The sequence below is a fragment of the Littorina saxatilis genome, linkage group LG1 (genome assembly GCF_037325665.1).
Source record: "Littorina saxatilis isolate snail1 linkage group LG1, US_GU_Lsax_2.0, whole genome shotgun sequence".
Lineage (NCBI taxonomy): Eukaryota > Metazoa > Mollusca > Gastropoda > Littorinimorpha > Littorinidae > Littorina > Littorina saxatilis.
In genome coordinates, this window is record NC_090245.1 from 12079098 (window position 1) to 12097398 (window position 18301).

The 18301-nt window shown below is 39.9% G+C and overlaps 1 protein-coding gene across 2 annotated transcripts; it reads left to right on the forward strand.

The window, feature by feature from the left end:
- The first annotated feature begins 218 nt into the window (after window positions 1–218).
- LOC138962271 (vacuolar protein sorting-associated protein 4-like) lies at window positions 219–14721 on the forward strand. 2 transcript variants are annotated; one of them, XM_070334024.1, is made up of 12 exons: window positions 219–384; window positions 1245–1356; window positions 1840–1999; window positions 2531–2604; window positions 3257–3376; window positions 3855–3892; window positions 5493–5611; window positions 7658–7888; window positions 8424–8555; window positions 9014–9101; window positions 10015–10155; window positions 11114–14721. In XM_070334024.1, the coding sequence occupies exons 1-12, from the start codon at window positions 361–363 to the stop codon at window positions 11213–11215; spliced, it is 1341 nt and encodes a 446-aa protein (XP_070190125.1). In that variant the 5' UTR covers window positions 219–360; the 3' UTR covers window positions 11216–14721. The 2 variants fall into 2 exon arrangements, with proteins under 2 accessions (XP_070190125.1, XP_070190131.1); XM_070334030.1 differs by having other exon boundaries at window positions 2534–2604.
- The last annotated feature ends 3580 nt before the right edge of the window (window positions 14722–18301 follow it).

Below are 18301 nucleotides of genomic sequence, written 5' to 3' on the forward strand. Positions count from 1 at the left end.
GTCAGGAACACTAAACACTTAAACAAAAAAAATGTAATCACACAGATACATAACTAAACAACGATAACCGGGACTCTAAGATGTTGTTATTGTTGCTGCTGCCGCTGATACTATTGCTACATCTGTGTTTTGATGACAGCAAAGTTGGCTATCCGACCGTCATCACTTTTGTCGTCTGCTACACGGATGCAAATATTGCGAAATCGTGGAGTTATGTCCCTTCACTGGTCATGTGATCAAAATCGGAAGTCTTTCGCCATGTTTTGATGATCTAGAGTTGTGACTCAAAAACAAACGAGGATTTTCAGTTTCCAGCTTATACAGCCTTCATTTTGAAGTCTTTTCCATATATTCAAATCAATGGCCAATTCAAACGCGCTACAGGTAAGAAGATCGTGCGTGCGTTCACTAAATGAGTTTAACGTGTTCACAAGAGCTGAAGAAGCTGTCAAATCTTTCAGTTTCACAACAGACAAACTGCCTCTCTTCCGCTTTGTTGTACCGACAATGATTGTATTTAAATTGCTGAGAATTGTACACCAGACAGCATAATTAGATGTTTGTTTGTCGAGCAGCATAATCCGTTCTCCAGCTTCTTTGACTCCCGAGTCGCTGTCAAGGAGAACGTGTAACTGTAAGTGTAAACACTAAAAGTAACAGTGAGGTCCATCACATGATGGTGACAAAACGAGCTCCAAATAACTTTTTATTTCTTAAATACCGTTTCTTGTGTCACCCTTTGCTATATTCTGACGATAGTGTTCGAGGACTGTTCAGCCTTGTGAATGGATAATAAGGAGCAGCAGTTATTTCCTAAGTAAAATATATATTGGCCTGCAGGACTCTTTATAACTATAAGAAATGAGTCATACCCATAGACACAGTGACACTCAAGTTGACGCTGTGAAATTACAAAGGTACAGGTTTAGCAGCAAGTGCTCACGGTCATGTGGACCAGGTGAAAGCAATCATATATTTAAAGGCTGAAATGTGTGAGAAGTAACAGAATTCGTCTTGTGGTTCTGCAGTATGGGGAGATTTGCAACTGTGAACGGAGTAGCACCTTATTTCCCTGGAGTTGCCTTGGCTGTATGTTATTTTTTGTTTCAAATGCTGATGATTTTCTTGGGACTGTTGATTTATTCTCAGTGAAGACACATGTACATGTACAATTCTACAAATAGAAAACAAATCTTTGATGTACAGATTCCATAGTACATTGGAATGTATTTCATGTGTTTCAGAAAGCCATTGATTTGGTAACAAAGGCAACAGAAGAAGACAAGAACAAGAACTACGAAGAAGCTTTGAGGCTTTACGAACACTCTGTGGAATACTTTCTACATGCAATCAAATGTAAATTCAAATGTTATATTGTTTATTTTATTCTTGAACAAGTTGAACTTGAACTTGAAGCAAATTAACTTTCAAGATTTGAGCAGATTTATGCTGGGAGGGGGCAAGACCTGAGGTTGGAGGTTGAGTGTTATCACTCAAATCACTAGCCGAAAACAAGTTTTTTGGTTTGCAACAAAACTAACGCAAGTGATAGTTATTAGCTAATTAAGACTAAGAATGTGAATTATGTCACTGTTTAAAAGTGTTTTGTCATGACTTCAGATTTTGTTTTACATTTTTTAAGTGGGATTCAAAAGACACCATGGCTATGAGTATGCAACTGTGTTTAGTTTTGTTTCTAGTGAAAGTGAAACTAAGTGTTAGTAATACATGTGTTACTATTACTGTAGTATTAATGCTTGTAAATGTAATTTTCTGATGTGGCGACTGGGGATTAACTTTAAACAGAAAAGAGTTTGTTTTCTCTCTGTGGTTTCACAGATGAGGCTTCAAGTGACAAAGCCAAGGAAAGTATAAGGGCCAAGTGTATCCAGTATTTGGACCGTGCAGAGAAGCTTAAGACCTACATAAAAAGGAAGGACAAGAAGAAACCAGTGGCAGATGGAGAGAAACCAAACAGCAGCAGTGCAAAGGGAAAAAGGTAAGTCATAAAAGATCAGGTCTGATAGTTACTTGTTACTGAATATCATCAAGTTAAACTTGAATTGTGTCTGTCCATCTGAAGAACTCTATTAACCCCTTCACTGCCACAGTGGTAGTAACTTATCCGAACGGTATATGGGAAAGAACTGTGTTTAGAACCTCTACAAGTCCTTGGACAGTGGTTACCTCCCATTTAGTTTTCAGAAATGTCCTGAAATGTTGTTGACACAAATCCCACGTATGAGATACGGTTATGCCTATGGGCGTACGATAAACAGAAAATGACCACGTATTACATACGGGGTGGGCAGTGAAGGGGTTAATATGTGGCTCATAATGCTACAAACGGATGGTTAGACAGAACTACCGTAAAGTACCTTGTAAGCACCTTGTAAAGCATTACTAAGAGTAATTGTGTTGCCATCTCAGTGTTCATGTTTTTTTGTTTGTATTTTTTTAATTTGCATTGAAGTACATGTAATATGAAGAAAACTATGAGTGGAGTGAACCTGGTTTGTTTTTCCGTCAGCAGTGGGGATGAGGACAGTGACGAGGACTCAAAGGCAGACCCAGACAAAAAGAAATTTGCAGACCAACTCACAGGTAAAGTGTTCACTTGTTTCTCTCTCTCTCTCAACTTTTTTTTGTGGAGGGGGAGGAGGGGATTTTGAGTTGATAGCTAAAACAAAAGCTATACTGAGTGTAATACTAATAGATCATTAGATGCTGTGCAAACATGCACTTTTCACAGTTAAATCTTGTTGATTTGCCCATAATCTGTTTTGCTGAAACCTAGCTATGAAACATTGAACAATCTATCATATCAAATAACCAAAGGGAAGTAATCGCTCTTAATGCATACGACATGTGTAATAGAGTAAGCGAGAGTTGTACGGAACCTTTCTCATGGCACCTGAGAGAATAACAAGCATTGAAATGAACAAGCGACTTTTAAGAGCGATTACTTCCCTTTGGTTATTTGATATAGATCTTAACATCGCTCTGCCTCATTCCGTTTGAAATTCATATTGAACAATCTGTTTGATATTCCGCTATTGAAATAAATAATGGGGTATCGCAGTGCAAGGGTTTGTGTGCACCTGATCAGTCAATCCAACAAAAAACTGGTGTTTACACTGGGAAACTAACTTTATACATGTTTAGCAAAAGGATTCTTTTTTTTCTTACAGAAACCTGAGGGTTTTTTTCCTTCTTTCGAGAACACCTAGTAGCTTGGCACTTATTATTATTTCAGGCGCTATTGTTGTGGAAAAGCCAAACGTCAAATGGGATGATGTCGCTGGTCTGAATGGAGCTAAGGAAGCCCTGAAGGAAGCCGTTATCTTGCCCGTCAAATTCCCACATTTATTCACAGGTGAGAGATTTTTTTTCTGTTTTTGTTTTTCTCTTTTATTTCTCATTTGTTTTCAATTGTCTGGAGGCTAATAAGATTGTGGTTGTGCCAGCAATAAAAAGATGTCCTTGGGACCAACCAAACATGTCCCTATATTCTTGTGTACCATATTTTCGGGACTATAACAGTATAATTAGGCGCTTCAGGGTAAAAGGCGCAACCCCTACTTTTGAGAAAAATCCACACAATAGGCGCTTCCAGTGTATTGGCCGCAAGTCAAATGTAGTATACAGGGTGGAAATAACTCTGTACTCTTCTTTGGCCATATACAAGGTGATACCCGTAAATTATGACACAGGGGTAAAAGTTGAGGACAAAAGTTGCGACTTATAGTCCGGAAAGTACGGATAAGTATGTATTTTTACGTAAATACAACAATTCTTGCTGGTTAATTTTTACTTACAGTTATTCATTTGCTTGATCCTTTGCTTGTTTTCAGGAAAAAGGAAGCCCTGGAAAGGAATTCTTTTATATGGGGTAAGACTTTTTGTTGTTGTTTCTTTTTATATACCAGGAAAACTTGTGTTTTGAAGCTGTACAAAAAATGCACTCTTTGAGCAATGGTATAGGATGAGGTGTGAAAACAAAAAATGTTGGGTCTTTTGAATTATAGATCAGAACCTCCCTCTTGTTTCTATCTCTTTGTCCAGTGTTGAACCGAGTTTTCGTTGGTTATGCTTGGTCAGTTACACTTGTACAAAACCTGGCTGAAGCACAGTGAGGACGGCAATTGTTATCAATTGATGTTGAAATCTATGGAAGGCGAAAAGGGTCAAATGGTCGAGCAAAAGGATCGAGTAAAAGGATGCATACTTTTTGCGCTTGACCCTTTCCGCCCTACGCGCGGAAAGGGTCAAACACACGAGCAAAAGTATCAATCCTTTTACTGGATCCGGTGCCGACAAAAAGTGGAACCGGAATTTTACCGGCACACAGTCTGGAGTTCACATTTTGGTGGCAAACTGACTTCAGAGTTCAGTTCGCGTGTACGTGCGTCCAGTGTTCTAGATGATCGAAAGACCTGTACGTGTAGATATTCCGTCACCCGTGACTCTCTTTTTTTCTCCAATGTTCCAAATCATACGTTGTTTACCAAGACTGCAGATCTCGGCTCAAACACGTGACGTAAAAACTAGATTTGATGACGTTACCTGTACACATTCCTGTACACGTGCTGAAAGTGGCACATCTAGATCTGTTGCAGACAAACGCTTCGCGCCAAACACTTTTCACACAGTAAATTTAACTACACACCCCTAAATGTACTCGCTAAAACAAGAAGAATTTTTTGTTTATTTCTCTTGATATTTCATGCTCCTTCACGCCGCACCAGAACACGTAATCTACTTACTTTACTTTCTAGATTCGTTCTTTATGCTAATCCATTCCATGATTTTCCAAAACAGCGCGATGAAACTGCTCGTTCAAAAGTATTGTGTAAAAGGATCGATCCTTTTGCACGATACTTTTGCTCGATCATTTGACCCTTTCCGCGCGTCGGGCGGAAAGAGTCAAACGCGAAAGGATCAATCCTTTTGCACGATCCTTTTGCTCGATCATTTGACCCTTTCCGCGCGTCGGGCGGAAAGAGACAAACGCGAAAGGATCAATCCTTTTGCACGATCCTTTTGCTCGATCATTTGACCCTTTCCGCGCGTCGGGCGGAAAGAGTCAAACGCGAAAGGATCAATCCTTTTGCACGATCCTTTTGCTCGATCATTTGACCCTTTCCGCGCGTCGGGCGGAAAGCGTCAAACGCGAAAGGATCAATCCTTTTGCACGATCCTTTTGCTCGATCATTTGACCCTTTTCGCCTTCCATAGAAATGGCAATGTTGCTTGATTGACTGCAGCTCTTTCTGTTTCTTCTTCTTGGTTGCTGGGCTGAAACTCCCTCGTTCAATCATGTTTTTGCACAAGTGTTTGTTTAAAACAGCAAACTGTATTGTTGTATCATTACATTTACTGATTTCTTTATAAGTGTACAGATCATAAACTCTTCAGGCCGGTGCAAGTCTAAAAAAAAATTAAAAAAAATTAGCATCCTGTCAGTGATTGAGTCAATGTGATTGTTGCAGCCTCCTGGTACTGGCAAGTCTTACCTCGCCAAAGCTGTTGCCACTGAAGCCAATAACTCAACTTTCTTCTCTGTGTCCTCATCAGACCTGGTTTCAAAATGGCTGGGAGAGAGTGAGAAGTATGTCAAATGTTCACTTTATCATTTGGATGTAAAATGTTCTCTCTGTCAGTGTGATTGACAATATATGTGAAATGCTCTCTCTATCATTTAAATTTATCAACGCTTGTAAATTTGTACTGTAGATGTAAGTTCGAACGATTGCTCGCATCTGATGCATTTTTGTTTGAGGGACTAAAAACTTAAATGAATACAAAACCAAGCAGTACAGGCATTATAATTTGTTTAAACTTATTGTTTCTATTTACAAAAATAAAACCGCAAAGTTTAAGCCTCCACAATGCATGTTGTGTTAAATTCTCAGTCTTGGAAAAACGAATCATTCAAACTTAAGCCTTCACAATGCAGATGCATGGACACAAACAAAAAGTACCTGCACTCTCAGGAGACCTTCCTTGTATATGACTACAGCAGTCCCTCTCATGAACGGACACCCTTGGGCCATAGCAAAACTGTCCGTACATTGCAGGTGTCCGGTCACGGGAGGGGTGACCACACCTCCCCCTCCCCCATACACTCACACAGAGACACACAAACAACAGGATTGAGTCTATGCCGCTAATCACTTCTTGTGGCTCCTAAACAATAACAATAAACTCCTAATACTTCTTTAAACGTTCTGTAAAAATGATTTGTATGAAAAGTGTTGAAAAGAAGAGATAAAATAAATCCTCAAGGCAGTGAACACACTCACCATGCACTGACATACGAAAGCAGCCACACAAACACAGCACAGAGGAGCGTGTGCAGATGCTTTGCAAGAATAAGCTTGAAAACCAGTTTGAATAAATAGCAGCAGATAGAGCTGCATGTCATAATCATGTAATTTATTTTCTTCTTGTCTGGCTTTATTGACTGCATGCCGATCATGTGGCATGGCAGTGGCTTTGCACTCTTCAATTGGAAATACACTGTACATAACACAGCTCCCAATCTCCCTCACTAATGCCTACCCCAAGCCGTGACAACTGATGCTTGGAAATTGTGTGGAAGAGTACACCTCTCTATTTCTCTCCAATGCTCTTCCTACCGACATGCAGTGACACCGGACACCCCACAGAGTTTAGCCAGCTACCCCTCCACCCCCCCACCCTCTCTCTCACTCCCTCCAGCCATGTACTGTTTGGGGCTGTGGCCAGAGAGGCCAGCTGCACTGTTCACTCAGAGCAAAACCAGTTGACTGTGTCGTAACTTTTGACACAGCAAGACAACTGAAGGGTTCACAGATTAGGCAACCGACTCACTGGTCAAGGCTGAGGGGAAACAAGAGTATCTTGTCAATGAAAGAGGTTACACACAGACACACGATGCTGAGAACCGTGGCTGGTTTTTCACTCTCGTTCGCTCGGGACCTTCATCGACTGTGGTTTCTGTTGTTTACGTCCAACAGACAAGAATAAAGAGCACAGTGCAGTTTCATGTTGGCATCTTCGCATGTACTCCACTCCTGACCAAAACGATGGGTAAACGTGCACTCAAGTTATCAGTGACTGTCATCACGCCATTGCGGCTGTGATCTTTGTACCAAGAGCCGGACTGCTCTGTTATCGATTTTGTTGTAGTGAAAATTTGACGATGGTCTGTCCGTACATTGGAGGTATGACCTGCTGTTGGGACCGAAAATGAGTGTCCGCGTCCACGTTTTGCAGGTGTCCGTTTAAGGGGGGGCAAATATAGAAGGAAAACACTCCGTGCCGAGCAAATGTGTCCGTACATGTCAGGTGTCCGCTCACGCCGGGGGCCGTACATTGCAGGGACTGCTGTATTAGAATTAAAAAAACCAAGAAAATTAAGCTGTTGGAACGTTTGTGATTGACAAAAATACGTTGCATTCACTAACAATAAATATAATTCAAAATATAATTTTGTCAATAACAAACGTTCCCACAACTTACCTTTCTTGTTTTTTTATTCTGAAAATTGGAACGTTGGCAGTCTCTTTGTTTTTTGGATTTATGACTATTAGAGTCAATGTATAATTAATGCAAATAAATATGTCATTAAGTAGGGTTCTAATAATTATTCATATGCATCTTCTCCCAACAGGCTAGTCAGAACCCTCTTCGAGCTAGCCAGAGAAAACCAGCCCAGCATCATTTTCATTGATGAAGTGGATGCGCTCTGCGGGTCCCGCAGTGAAAACGAGTCAGAGTCAGCCCGCCGCATCAAGACAGAGTTTTTGATACAAATGCAGGGTGTCGGTAACGACAACAATGGTGTTCTGGTTCTTGGTGCCACGAATATCCCATGGACTTTGGACTCCGCTATCAGAAGAAGGTGAATTCAAAATCAAACATGATTCGAACGATATGGAAGGGGCAGGGTGGTTGTATTGTGGGAGGAAACCACATATATTTTACCTCTGGAGAGATGTTTTCATTTCACTGCCTCCTGGCTTATAAGTAACTTAGTTTTCTTCAGGAAATCTGCTTGTTAAAACAGTTGATGATGAAGAGAGTTTGCTTTTTATTGGGTTCATTTCTTTTTTGAAAAAATTGCTCATTTTGAATTTTAACACTAAAGATACTTGCGGTCATCTGTGGGATAGTCTTGTGAATGTTTTGACTGTTTATATCCTCATCAGCGACAAAAAGACAAATGGTTGCGCACTCCATCTGAAATAAAAAAATAAAAGTTGGAGTGGTGTTGGTATACCCACACCTTTGGGTTCATTCGTCATACACTTGTAATGTGTATGCAGCACATTTCGCCCTACATGCCAAGCAGCATAACAGGGAGTAAGTAAATAAGTTGTATGCAGCGGTGCAAATGCACTGAACTTGATTTGACACCAGGCTGTTCTTCCTTTCAGATTTGAAAAGAGAATCTACATCCCCCTGCCTGAAGCTGCTGCCAGAACAGAGATTTTCAAGATTCACCTTGGTTCCACTCCGCACTGTTTGACAGAGGCTGATATGAGGGAGCTTGGGCAACGCTCAGATGGGTGGGTAGCTGTTCAAGCAAATACTTTGGCCTCCTTTTAAGGGCATACTAGTGTATTCAAATCCAGGGTCAGATTCATTTCGAATGTTGTGCTTAGGTTCCTTCAACCAATATGCAAACATCCCTGAAAAGAAAAGGGAAGGTTACCTTATTAACTTTAAAAAAAATTATTTTTAGCTTGGAGTGGTTGGATATGATTTTCTCTTGATAACAACTTTAGGAGGGGTTCTCTCTTTCTCCCTTTCTTTGTTTGCAGTAAGGTGGGATTTTTTTAAGTGGTGCAGACTGGATTGTTCCATTCCAAGATCTGTTTTGTTTTCTGTTTTCCTTTTCCTATCTGTATGCTGATGAAGAGAGTGCTGTGCTAAGAATTGGGAAACAAGTATTACTATTAGCATGCAACTTTTAATGATATGGGGACAAAATCCTGAAAGAGTGTTCATATCTTTTGTTTTCCAGGTACTCTGGTGCTGATATTAGCATTGTAGTCCGTGACGCATTGATGCAACCGGTCAGAAAAGTTCAGACTGCCACACACTTCAGAAAGGTAAATGTGTCTGCATATATGTGTAGTTTGGACTTTTGCTTCCATGGTTTGGAAGTCAAAATGTCATGTATGTAGACGAGTGTGTGTGTGTGTGTATGTGTGTGTGTTAATTTGTGTGTGTCTGTGTAAGAGATGGATGGATGAATGTTTTATTATACCAATCAATGGATTGATTTTGACAATTTTCTGAGAAATAAATTGGTGCATAAAATCGAAATAAGTAAGGATGTGATAAATAGCATATAGTAAGGCAAAATAAAGAAAACGCCTGCAAAATCTTAAGACATGAACATGAAAACATAGCTTGGAAAGGTCCTGTGACAAACGACACCCAGCCACGGACACAGATGCACACACACGGACACACACACACACACACATGCACAATCAATCAATCAATCAATATGAGGCTTATATCGCGCGTATTCCGTGGGTACAGTTCTAAGCGCAGGGATTTTTATTTTTTATTTATTTATTTTTTTTATGCAATTTATATTGCGCACATATTCAAGGCGCAGGGATTTATTTATGCCGTGTGAGATGGAATTTTTTTTACACAATACATCACGCATTCACATCGACCAGCAGATCGCAGCCATTTCGGCGCATATCCTACTTTTCACGGCCTATTATTCCAAGTCACACGGGTATTTTGGTGGACATTTTTATCTATGCCTATACAATTTTGCCAGGAAAGACCCTTTTGTCAATCGTGGGATCTTTAACGTGCACACCCCAATGTAGTGTACACGAAGAGTGTAAGAGTGTAAAAGAGAAAGATCGTTGATTGCTCTTTTTGTGGTGAAATTACTGTTCTGATTTATGGACTACCTGGTTACCAGGACTGTTCCTGACGAGAGTATCTATGAAACAGCAAAAGAACAGGTGTGTCAAACTGTTTCGTCCTGTTCAGGTGCGGGGACCCTGTCGCACCAACCCTGACGCGATCGTGGATGACCTGTTGACCCCCTGTTCCCCGGGAGCCCCCGGCGCCACAGAGATGAGCTGGATGGATGTACCCAGCGACAAACTTGCCGAACCTGTAGTCACCTATGTAAGAAACAACCGTTCGCTTTGCACACTTCTTTTTGCTGGGGGGGTTGTCTTTTAATTTTGATGTCTGTGATTACTCAGTTTGGAGGATAAAGCAACACCACCACCATTTTTGATTGGGGGGAGGGGGGGCGGGATGTGTTGTCTTTTGATTTGGATGTTAGTGACTACTCAGATTAGGGAGAATAAGGCAACACCACCACCATTTTTATAAAAGTTATACATGTACCCGTTTGCCACTGGAGTAAAATGACAGCAGGAGGTAGGTTCTAGACCTGTATCTTTATGAAGTTTATGGGTGTGTGTTTTTCTTGCTGTTTGATACTGTTCTTTCAGGAAAGAATGCAAAATGTGTCACTTTTAGAGCAATTGGGTTGTTACTGGGGAAAGTGGCTTTGAATAGTCTCCTGTCCGCCAAGCCAACCTTCCCCTTGACCCTGCTTGTGACCTCGATGTTTGATGCCCCCGCAAGGTGCACGGTACTCTCTAAGCACCCAAAACCTCAAAGAGAGATAACTGGCGGAAACCTTCCTATTGTAGTCTCCTGTCCGCCCAGCCGACCTTCCCCTTGACCCTGCTTGTGACCTCGATGTTTGATGCCCCCGCAAGGGGCATGGTACTCTGTAAGCACCCAAAACCTCAAAGAGATAACTGGCGGAAACCTTCCTATTGTTAGACTACTTGAAGCAGAGCAGACAAGTTTTTGCTCTCTGATTTTCTCAAAATTTTGCTTTTGAGCTGATGGGGTAGAATAATGGGGGAAAAGTTTGCGATAAACAACAAACAGATTGGACCCATTAAACTTGTATAATAATGCTATGCCTTTGTTGTGTATACTAAAACCTCTCTTAGGCATGGAAAGGTGACGGGACTCCAAGAAGACTGGTCTACAGTATGAAGACTGGTCTATAGTATTCAGAACAGATGTCTGAATGTTCTTCTTTGTGTTCTGTCAACAGAGCGACATGCTAATGGCACTGAGCACGCAAAAAGCGTCAGTCAATGAGGAAGACTTGAAGAAGCTTGTGAAGTTCACAGAAGACTTTGGGCAAGAAGGATAGAACCTGACTGTATCTTCCTTTTTGCACTCAACACCAAGTGACTCTTGTATGTGATATCAACGTTCATCTGATGCCTGGAGTTTCCTACTTGTTGCCTGCTGTACCAAGACACGGGTGGATGTGAATCTATTCCTAGCAAGTGTTTTCATTAAAAAAAAAATTGTTGAAACACTTTGATGACAGTAGGTTCCCTCAAAAGTTAATATTCAGTGTAAAGTGTAACTTTTGACAACAGTGTTGTTAATGAATGATCAAAGTTTTTGTGGAGATTTTTTTTAAAAGTTTTGTCTGTTATGAGTGATGTGTCGCTGTGTGAATTTGTAGGTGGTGTTGAAGTTCTCAAATTAAAAGGTATTTAAAAAAAGAAGAAAAAAGTATGATCAGAACTTTAATGTGAACTGTCCAGTTTGGAGAGGTGTTGATTTGTTTGTTTACCTATATATTTAATTTAATTTATTTTTATTTCCTGAATTCAAATATTTTTTTATTGTCTATTTTTTTATTTTATCCTTTTGTTATTTTTGTTGATTGGAAAAATAAAAGGAGGCATGGTTTTCCTTTGTTCTCATACTGTTGATCAATTTGTTTACACCTCTTACTTATATTCATTATAAACCTTTTCACATGAAAATGGCCAAAACTTTTTGGTGATAAATGTGCTATTGCTTTTTGCTTATTATTTGCATTTAAGCATTTTCACAAACACATCTAAAAGTGCTACCCAGTGAGTTTGGGTGTTCAAATGTTGTGAGATTTTTTTAATTTTTGTTTTAAGGTCCGTTGGTCAGGTGAAAAAGAGAGAGATTAAAAAAAAAACATGGCAGGTTCTTGTGCATTTTTCTGTTTAGAAATAAAACTTCAGTTTATTCGAATCTGAATCCTTTCTAGATGTGTCTTATTGTGTGTGTTGTTGAAAGCAAATGTCTTCAGTAATATCAAAAAGGGGTTACTTTATCTTTTGTCCAGAGGACCATGTACTTGTTCGATTATTGCAAATTGGAACCTTTCATTGAATTTTTATGAGAAACATTAATAGATGAATGCATGAAATAACTCTGTCGGGTTTTAATTGGTTGTGGAAGAGTTGCTTTTTCTTGCAAACAACGCGGCAAACTACACATGACATTGCAGACCAATCGGTTGCGGGCGGCATGTCACCACACGTGGTTAGAAAGACTGTGTATACTTGCGAACAAAAATAGTGTTATACTAAGGGGACAGTGAAGACAGCACAGATCTGAACTAATTCTCACTGGTATGTCAGTCCCTTGCATGATTTTGCTGGCACAGATCGCCAACCACATGCAGAGACATGCCGCTCACTAGTGATTGGCCTACAATGTCACCTATAGCTTGCCTCAGTGTTTCCAAGGAAAAGCAATTCTTCCAACCCATAAAAACTTGACAAGAGATATTTCTAAACATCGTCTATTGTCATGTCAGGACAGGACAATGTTAGATGAGTGCACTGTCTAATTGCTACTGCATGAACCTTAGAAGTTTAGTTGTGTGTGTCCTTACGTGTCTGTGCTGGAAAGGATATCCACATTTATGTTGCAATACTGAATCATCTGTTGGTTTCTCATTGACAATATTTATTTGAAAATGGGATCCCCCCGCGGGTTAGGGGGAAGAATTTACCCGATGCTCCCCAGCATGTCGTAAGAGGCGAATAACGGATTCTGTTTCTCCTTTTACCCTTGTTAAGTGTTTCTTGTATAGAATATAGTCAATGTTTGTAAAGATTTTAGTCAAGCAGTATGTAAGAAATGTTAAGTCCTTTGTACTGGAAACTTGCATTCTCCCAGTAAGGTCATATATTGTACTACGTTGCAAGCCCCTGGAGCAAATGTTTTGATTAGTGCTTTTGTGAACAAGAAACAATTAACAAGTGGCTTTATCCCATCTCCCCCCTTTCCCCGTCGCGATATAACCTTGAACGGTTGAAAACGACGTTAAACACCAAATAAAGAAAGATGAAAATGGGAAAGACATGATTATATGAGTAACTTTTCCAACTAATTTTAAATATTGACTTGCCTGAGGTCTTTGTGAAATGTGTATTTACTGTCCAGTTGTGTTGTAATGTGTAATTAATTTAATCCTGAAAGGGTGTGTACATTAACAAATCAGACACATGCACTCGCAAGTGAGAGGCAATGATCACTCCTTTCCTTTCTGCTGTACCTCTTTCTCCAAACTCTTAATTTGTATGTAACCCATTGTATTCTGTTTTATTATTGTGAACATTTGGGTTTCTTAGTCACCCTAGAAAAAAAAAGTGTTCTTTCTTTGTGAATTCTTAGATCAGAGGCAGGTGGTGGAACTTCCCTCAGATGGTAGCAATTTTGCCTACAGAATTATAGTTTATTTGAAAGGCTAACAATAACTGGAACATAAGTGTTTTGAGAGTTAATTAATACTAGCCTGATGATCAGATCTATAGCCTTTGTTTTGTATTTACCAAACGTTTTACTTTTTTTTTTACATCAATTAGAACAATGCAAACAATAAAGACATAAGCTCTAGACTTATACCTATGTTTTTGTTTTTCTTCAATTAGGATGAACATGTAGAACAGGCAAAGGAAACTGTTAATTATCAGGTATTAACTTTTGTGATTACTTCTAAATTCATATATTTTGTCATGCAGTTCATTAAGCATCTGTACCTCTGCTAGTTTTCTCTGTTTGAGTGTTCTAATTTTCTGTCTGTCTGTCTGTCTGTCTGTCTGTCTGTCTGTCTCTCTCTCTCACTCTCTCTCACTCTCTCTCACTCTCTCTTTCTCTCTCTCTCTCTCTCTCGCACACACACACACACACACACACACGCACATACAATCACACACACCGCAATGTACAATCATGCAGAATTACACAAAATCAGGTTTGGCATTCATCAGCAAGAATTGAGATTGCCTGACATGTTTCTAGAACTTATGATAAAAGCAGATCAATGTCAATGAAAAGATTTGGATATTTAAATATGAGATGAATAGAGGTTGTGTGAGAAAGAAGTGCTATTTTTATAGCACATCTGTATGCAGTTGGTACGCTAAAAGTAACTGCATCTTGTTAGAGAGACGCCAATGTTCTCATATGTACTATGTTTTTTAAACTTGGCAATTATGGCACAATTTGATGTGAAAGATTTATAAATTATCAATGAACTAAAAGAATAATAAAAAGGTTGAAGATGGTTTTGAAAGCTGAGTGTGTTACCCTCTATTGCTAATGTTTAATATGTACTAAACATGTAAATATGATTTATGTGTGTTTTTGAGTTGTGTTTGTTTTCTTCTCTGTTTTACGTTTTACTGCAATGAAAATATGATTAAAGAAAATGTGTAGGATATTTTCCTTAATGGTTTTGGATCTATGTCAATATTTTATTTTTTTTACATTTTTTTTTACATTGATGGATTTGTAAATTCTGCATTGTAAATTTGAGTCACAGATCATTTTTCAATAAAGATGTACACCTGTACATAAGTTGTAACAACTAAACTCTTAATGTTCTTGTGTTGAATGTCAAGGTACATTTGTGAACACATCTTCTGTACCATATGTGAGTCGTGTGTGTGTGGCTTTGGATCCAGTGAGATAGCATTTATCAGGCAGTACATCCTCGTCTATGTAATTTATCTGTCACTGATTGTACATATAGTTTTATCAATACTTCGACAATTTGGCAGGAAAAACTAGAGAAGGGATCTTCATCGGTGTCAGATCAGAGGTAACTGGACTTATCTGCTATTTTACTTTTTTTGTGTGTGTGAAAATACCAGGAAAAGAATTCCTCAACTAGTCAGTCCTTGTCAGGTTTTGATTAAGGGGGCAGATGGGGATAAGTAAGGCCCCACAACTCTGGACTAGCACTGCCCTCCTGCTACTTATTTGACAGTTTAGCTACCAGATACAAATCATTGCTATGTTACTACAGTGGAACCCCCCTCTTAAGACCTCAACAAATCTGAGAACATTGGGTCTTAAAAAGGAGGGAGTCTGAAAATGGGGGTACATTTACAAAGGCTATGAACAAAAAGTCTGAGAAAAGAGGGTCTCAAAAAGGAGGGAGTCTTAAATGGGGGGGGGGGGGGGGGGTCTTAAAAGGGAGGTTCCACTGTACTACACCAGAGTCTGACTGTATTTTGTGGCCAAGTGACCAGGGGGATGCATTCTTGCTCATGAAACGCCTAGTGTTGCCACTGCTTCCAGTGTGATCACAGTTTCATCAGCTACTGTCCCTCTCTGTGTTGCAGGTTGCTGCATGCATTCGATCTGTTAGAGGTACAATGTACATGTACAATTCACTGTTGGATAGACTGGAACGTACCTATGTATTACATACAAAAAAGAATTTCAACTCAAACAAGACCCTACCTAACACAGATAACTGCATTTACAGACATGAAAAATTAAGCATTTTAATATTCTCTGGGGTAAAAACTGAAACAAGGAAAAATTAAGATAACATTACAATCTGAACAAAGGTAAAGAAACAAATGAAAAAGAAAAGCAAAACAAAACAAAACAACACATAAAACAAAAAGTTCATAAAAACACAATGAACAAAAGCACCCTTTCCCCCTATCCTAGAAAAAAAAATCCTTCTTGTAAATCATCAAAAAAATTCCAGTTACGTCTTCCAAGAGTATTTATGATAAAAATCATTTTCAAGTTCTGCTTATCAACACTTGGGCTGTATTTATTAAATGTACAAACTAAATCTTTTGATGTCCTAGCTGTTTCTTTTCTGCTGGTTGGTACAGAGACTGTAGAGTACACAGAGTGTATAAGTACATCTTGAGTGTATGTACTCTACAGTGGGACTGGGTGGCCCAGTGGTAACGCACTTGCGCTCGGAAGCGAGAGGTTGCGAGTTCGACCCTGGGTCATGGCGTTAGCAATTTTCTCCCCCCTTTCCTAACCTAGGTGGTGGGTTCAAGTGCTAGTCTTTCGGATGAGACGAAAAACCGAGGTCCCTTCGTGTACACTACATTGGGGTGTGCACGTTAAAGATCCCACGATTGACAAAAGGGTCTTTCCTGGCAAAATTGTATAGGCATAGATAAAAATGTCCACCAAAATACCCGTGTGACTTGGAATAATAGGCCATGAAAAGTAGGATATGCGCCGAAATGGCTGCGATCTGCTGGCCGATGTGAATGCGTGATGTATTGTGTAAAAAATTCCATCTCACATGGCATAAATAAATCCCTGCGCCTTGAATGTATAAATTGCATAAAAAAAAATTATAAAAAAAAAAATCCCTGCGCTTAGAACTGTACCCACGGAATACGCGCGATATAAGCCTCATATTGATTGATTGATTGATACAGTGTCTGGTTGGTATCTGAATCTTCTTTTTTTCTGTTTTTAAAATGTGATTTTCCTTTTTTTGAAGATCAAGGGCTGCATGCAGATGAAAAAAAAGTATGAACATGCAGTGCTCATTTAATTACCCTTTAGAAAATAAAGATTCATCTTATTTTATCTTCTCTCTCTCTCTCTCTCTCTCTCTCTCTCTCTCTCTCTCTCTCTCTCTCTCTCTCTCTCTCTCTCTCTCTCTCTCTCTCTCGCAATTTACCTCAATGCAATGCATTTTGTGTACATATATGACTGTACTAGAATGAATACCCGCTTCGCCGGGTAGCCGGCTTCGCCGGGAAGAAGTACTTAGAGCCGTACGCCGGCTTCGCCGGGTCCGAACAATGGACCCGCCAAGCTTAGGTCCCTCCCAGATTCGTGGAATGGAAACAGCACAAAAATGATTCAGTGGCCATAATGCCATTCCTGACCATATCGAGTCCCATCCTTGTCGACGAATGTAACCGTGTTAATCACCTTTGGAGGCGAACTCCACTCAAACAGGACTGAGCAAGTTAGAGCTTATCTCTAAGCCCTTTTGAACTGTTATGGCTTCTCAAAGGAAGGCCAGTACATAAAATTACACAAAAGCCGCCAGACCACATCACAAACAGAACTGAACAATGCACAGGTGTTGCTCACATAGAGACACACACACACACACACACACACACACACAAACACAGAGAAGCCGTATCTATAGAGAGATAGATGACAGTGTATTTTTCGCGTGGCTATAAATTGATTCGACCTTTGCACTTTTACAGTGAGGATAATTTACGGGTCCAATTTACGTTCTGGACACTGCGGTGACCTTCTAAAAATAGTAACAGAACGCCGGGAATATCCGAAGATGCCCCCTTCATACAAAAGTGCACCATACGAAGGAAGGGAGGTAAACGCTGAAAACATGGAGAAGATAAGGAAGAGTTACTTATAATGGTGAAATGAACACAAAAACCAAATTCGGTTCAGCGCTGCGCGCTGAGAGCACGTGTTGAAATATCTCATCGATGATATTGTGTCCGGGGTGTAGCTGAATACGGTGTCCAAATTTGAAAAAGATCCACCGAGAACTTTGGCTTTGGTGTGTCGGTATTGGGGCCCGGGTAGCTGAGGTGGAACCAAAATAGCTGAGGTGGAACCAAAATCGGTTCAGCGCTGCGCGCTGAGAGCACGTGTTGAAATATCGACCAGGTTGTGTCCTGTCCCGGGTCTACCTGAATATATGCCCACCAAATTTGAAGCAGATCCATCGAGAACTTTGGCCGTGCATCGCGAACTCACACACAGACACACACACACACACAGACAGACAGACACAAGTCGTATATATATATATAGATAATGTGTTTTCACTTTAGTTATCTGTTAAAATGTAGAATTTTGGTTTTTCTATTTTCTATTTTTGGCTCACGAAGTGTAGCCTATGCGATCGTAACTTTGTCTGTCTGTGCGTTTGTGCGTTTGTGCGTGTGTGTGTGCGTGTGTGTGTGTGTTTGTGCGTGTGTATGTCTGTGGTAGAAACTTTAACATTTCCGAGTCTATGTGTGAGTGGTTATCCAAGACTATGGATAAAGCTCGCATAAGATTACGTCACGGTCAAAAGTGTTTGACGTCAATTAATGCATCATGACGGCATTCCTCCCTGTAGTCTTTCTCTCTCGCGTGGTGTGTGTGGTCTCGGTCATTGTTATTTTGAGCGGGCCGAGCTTGT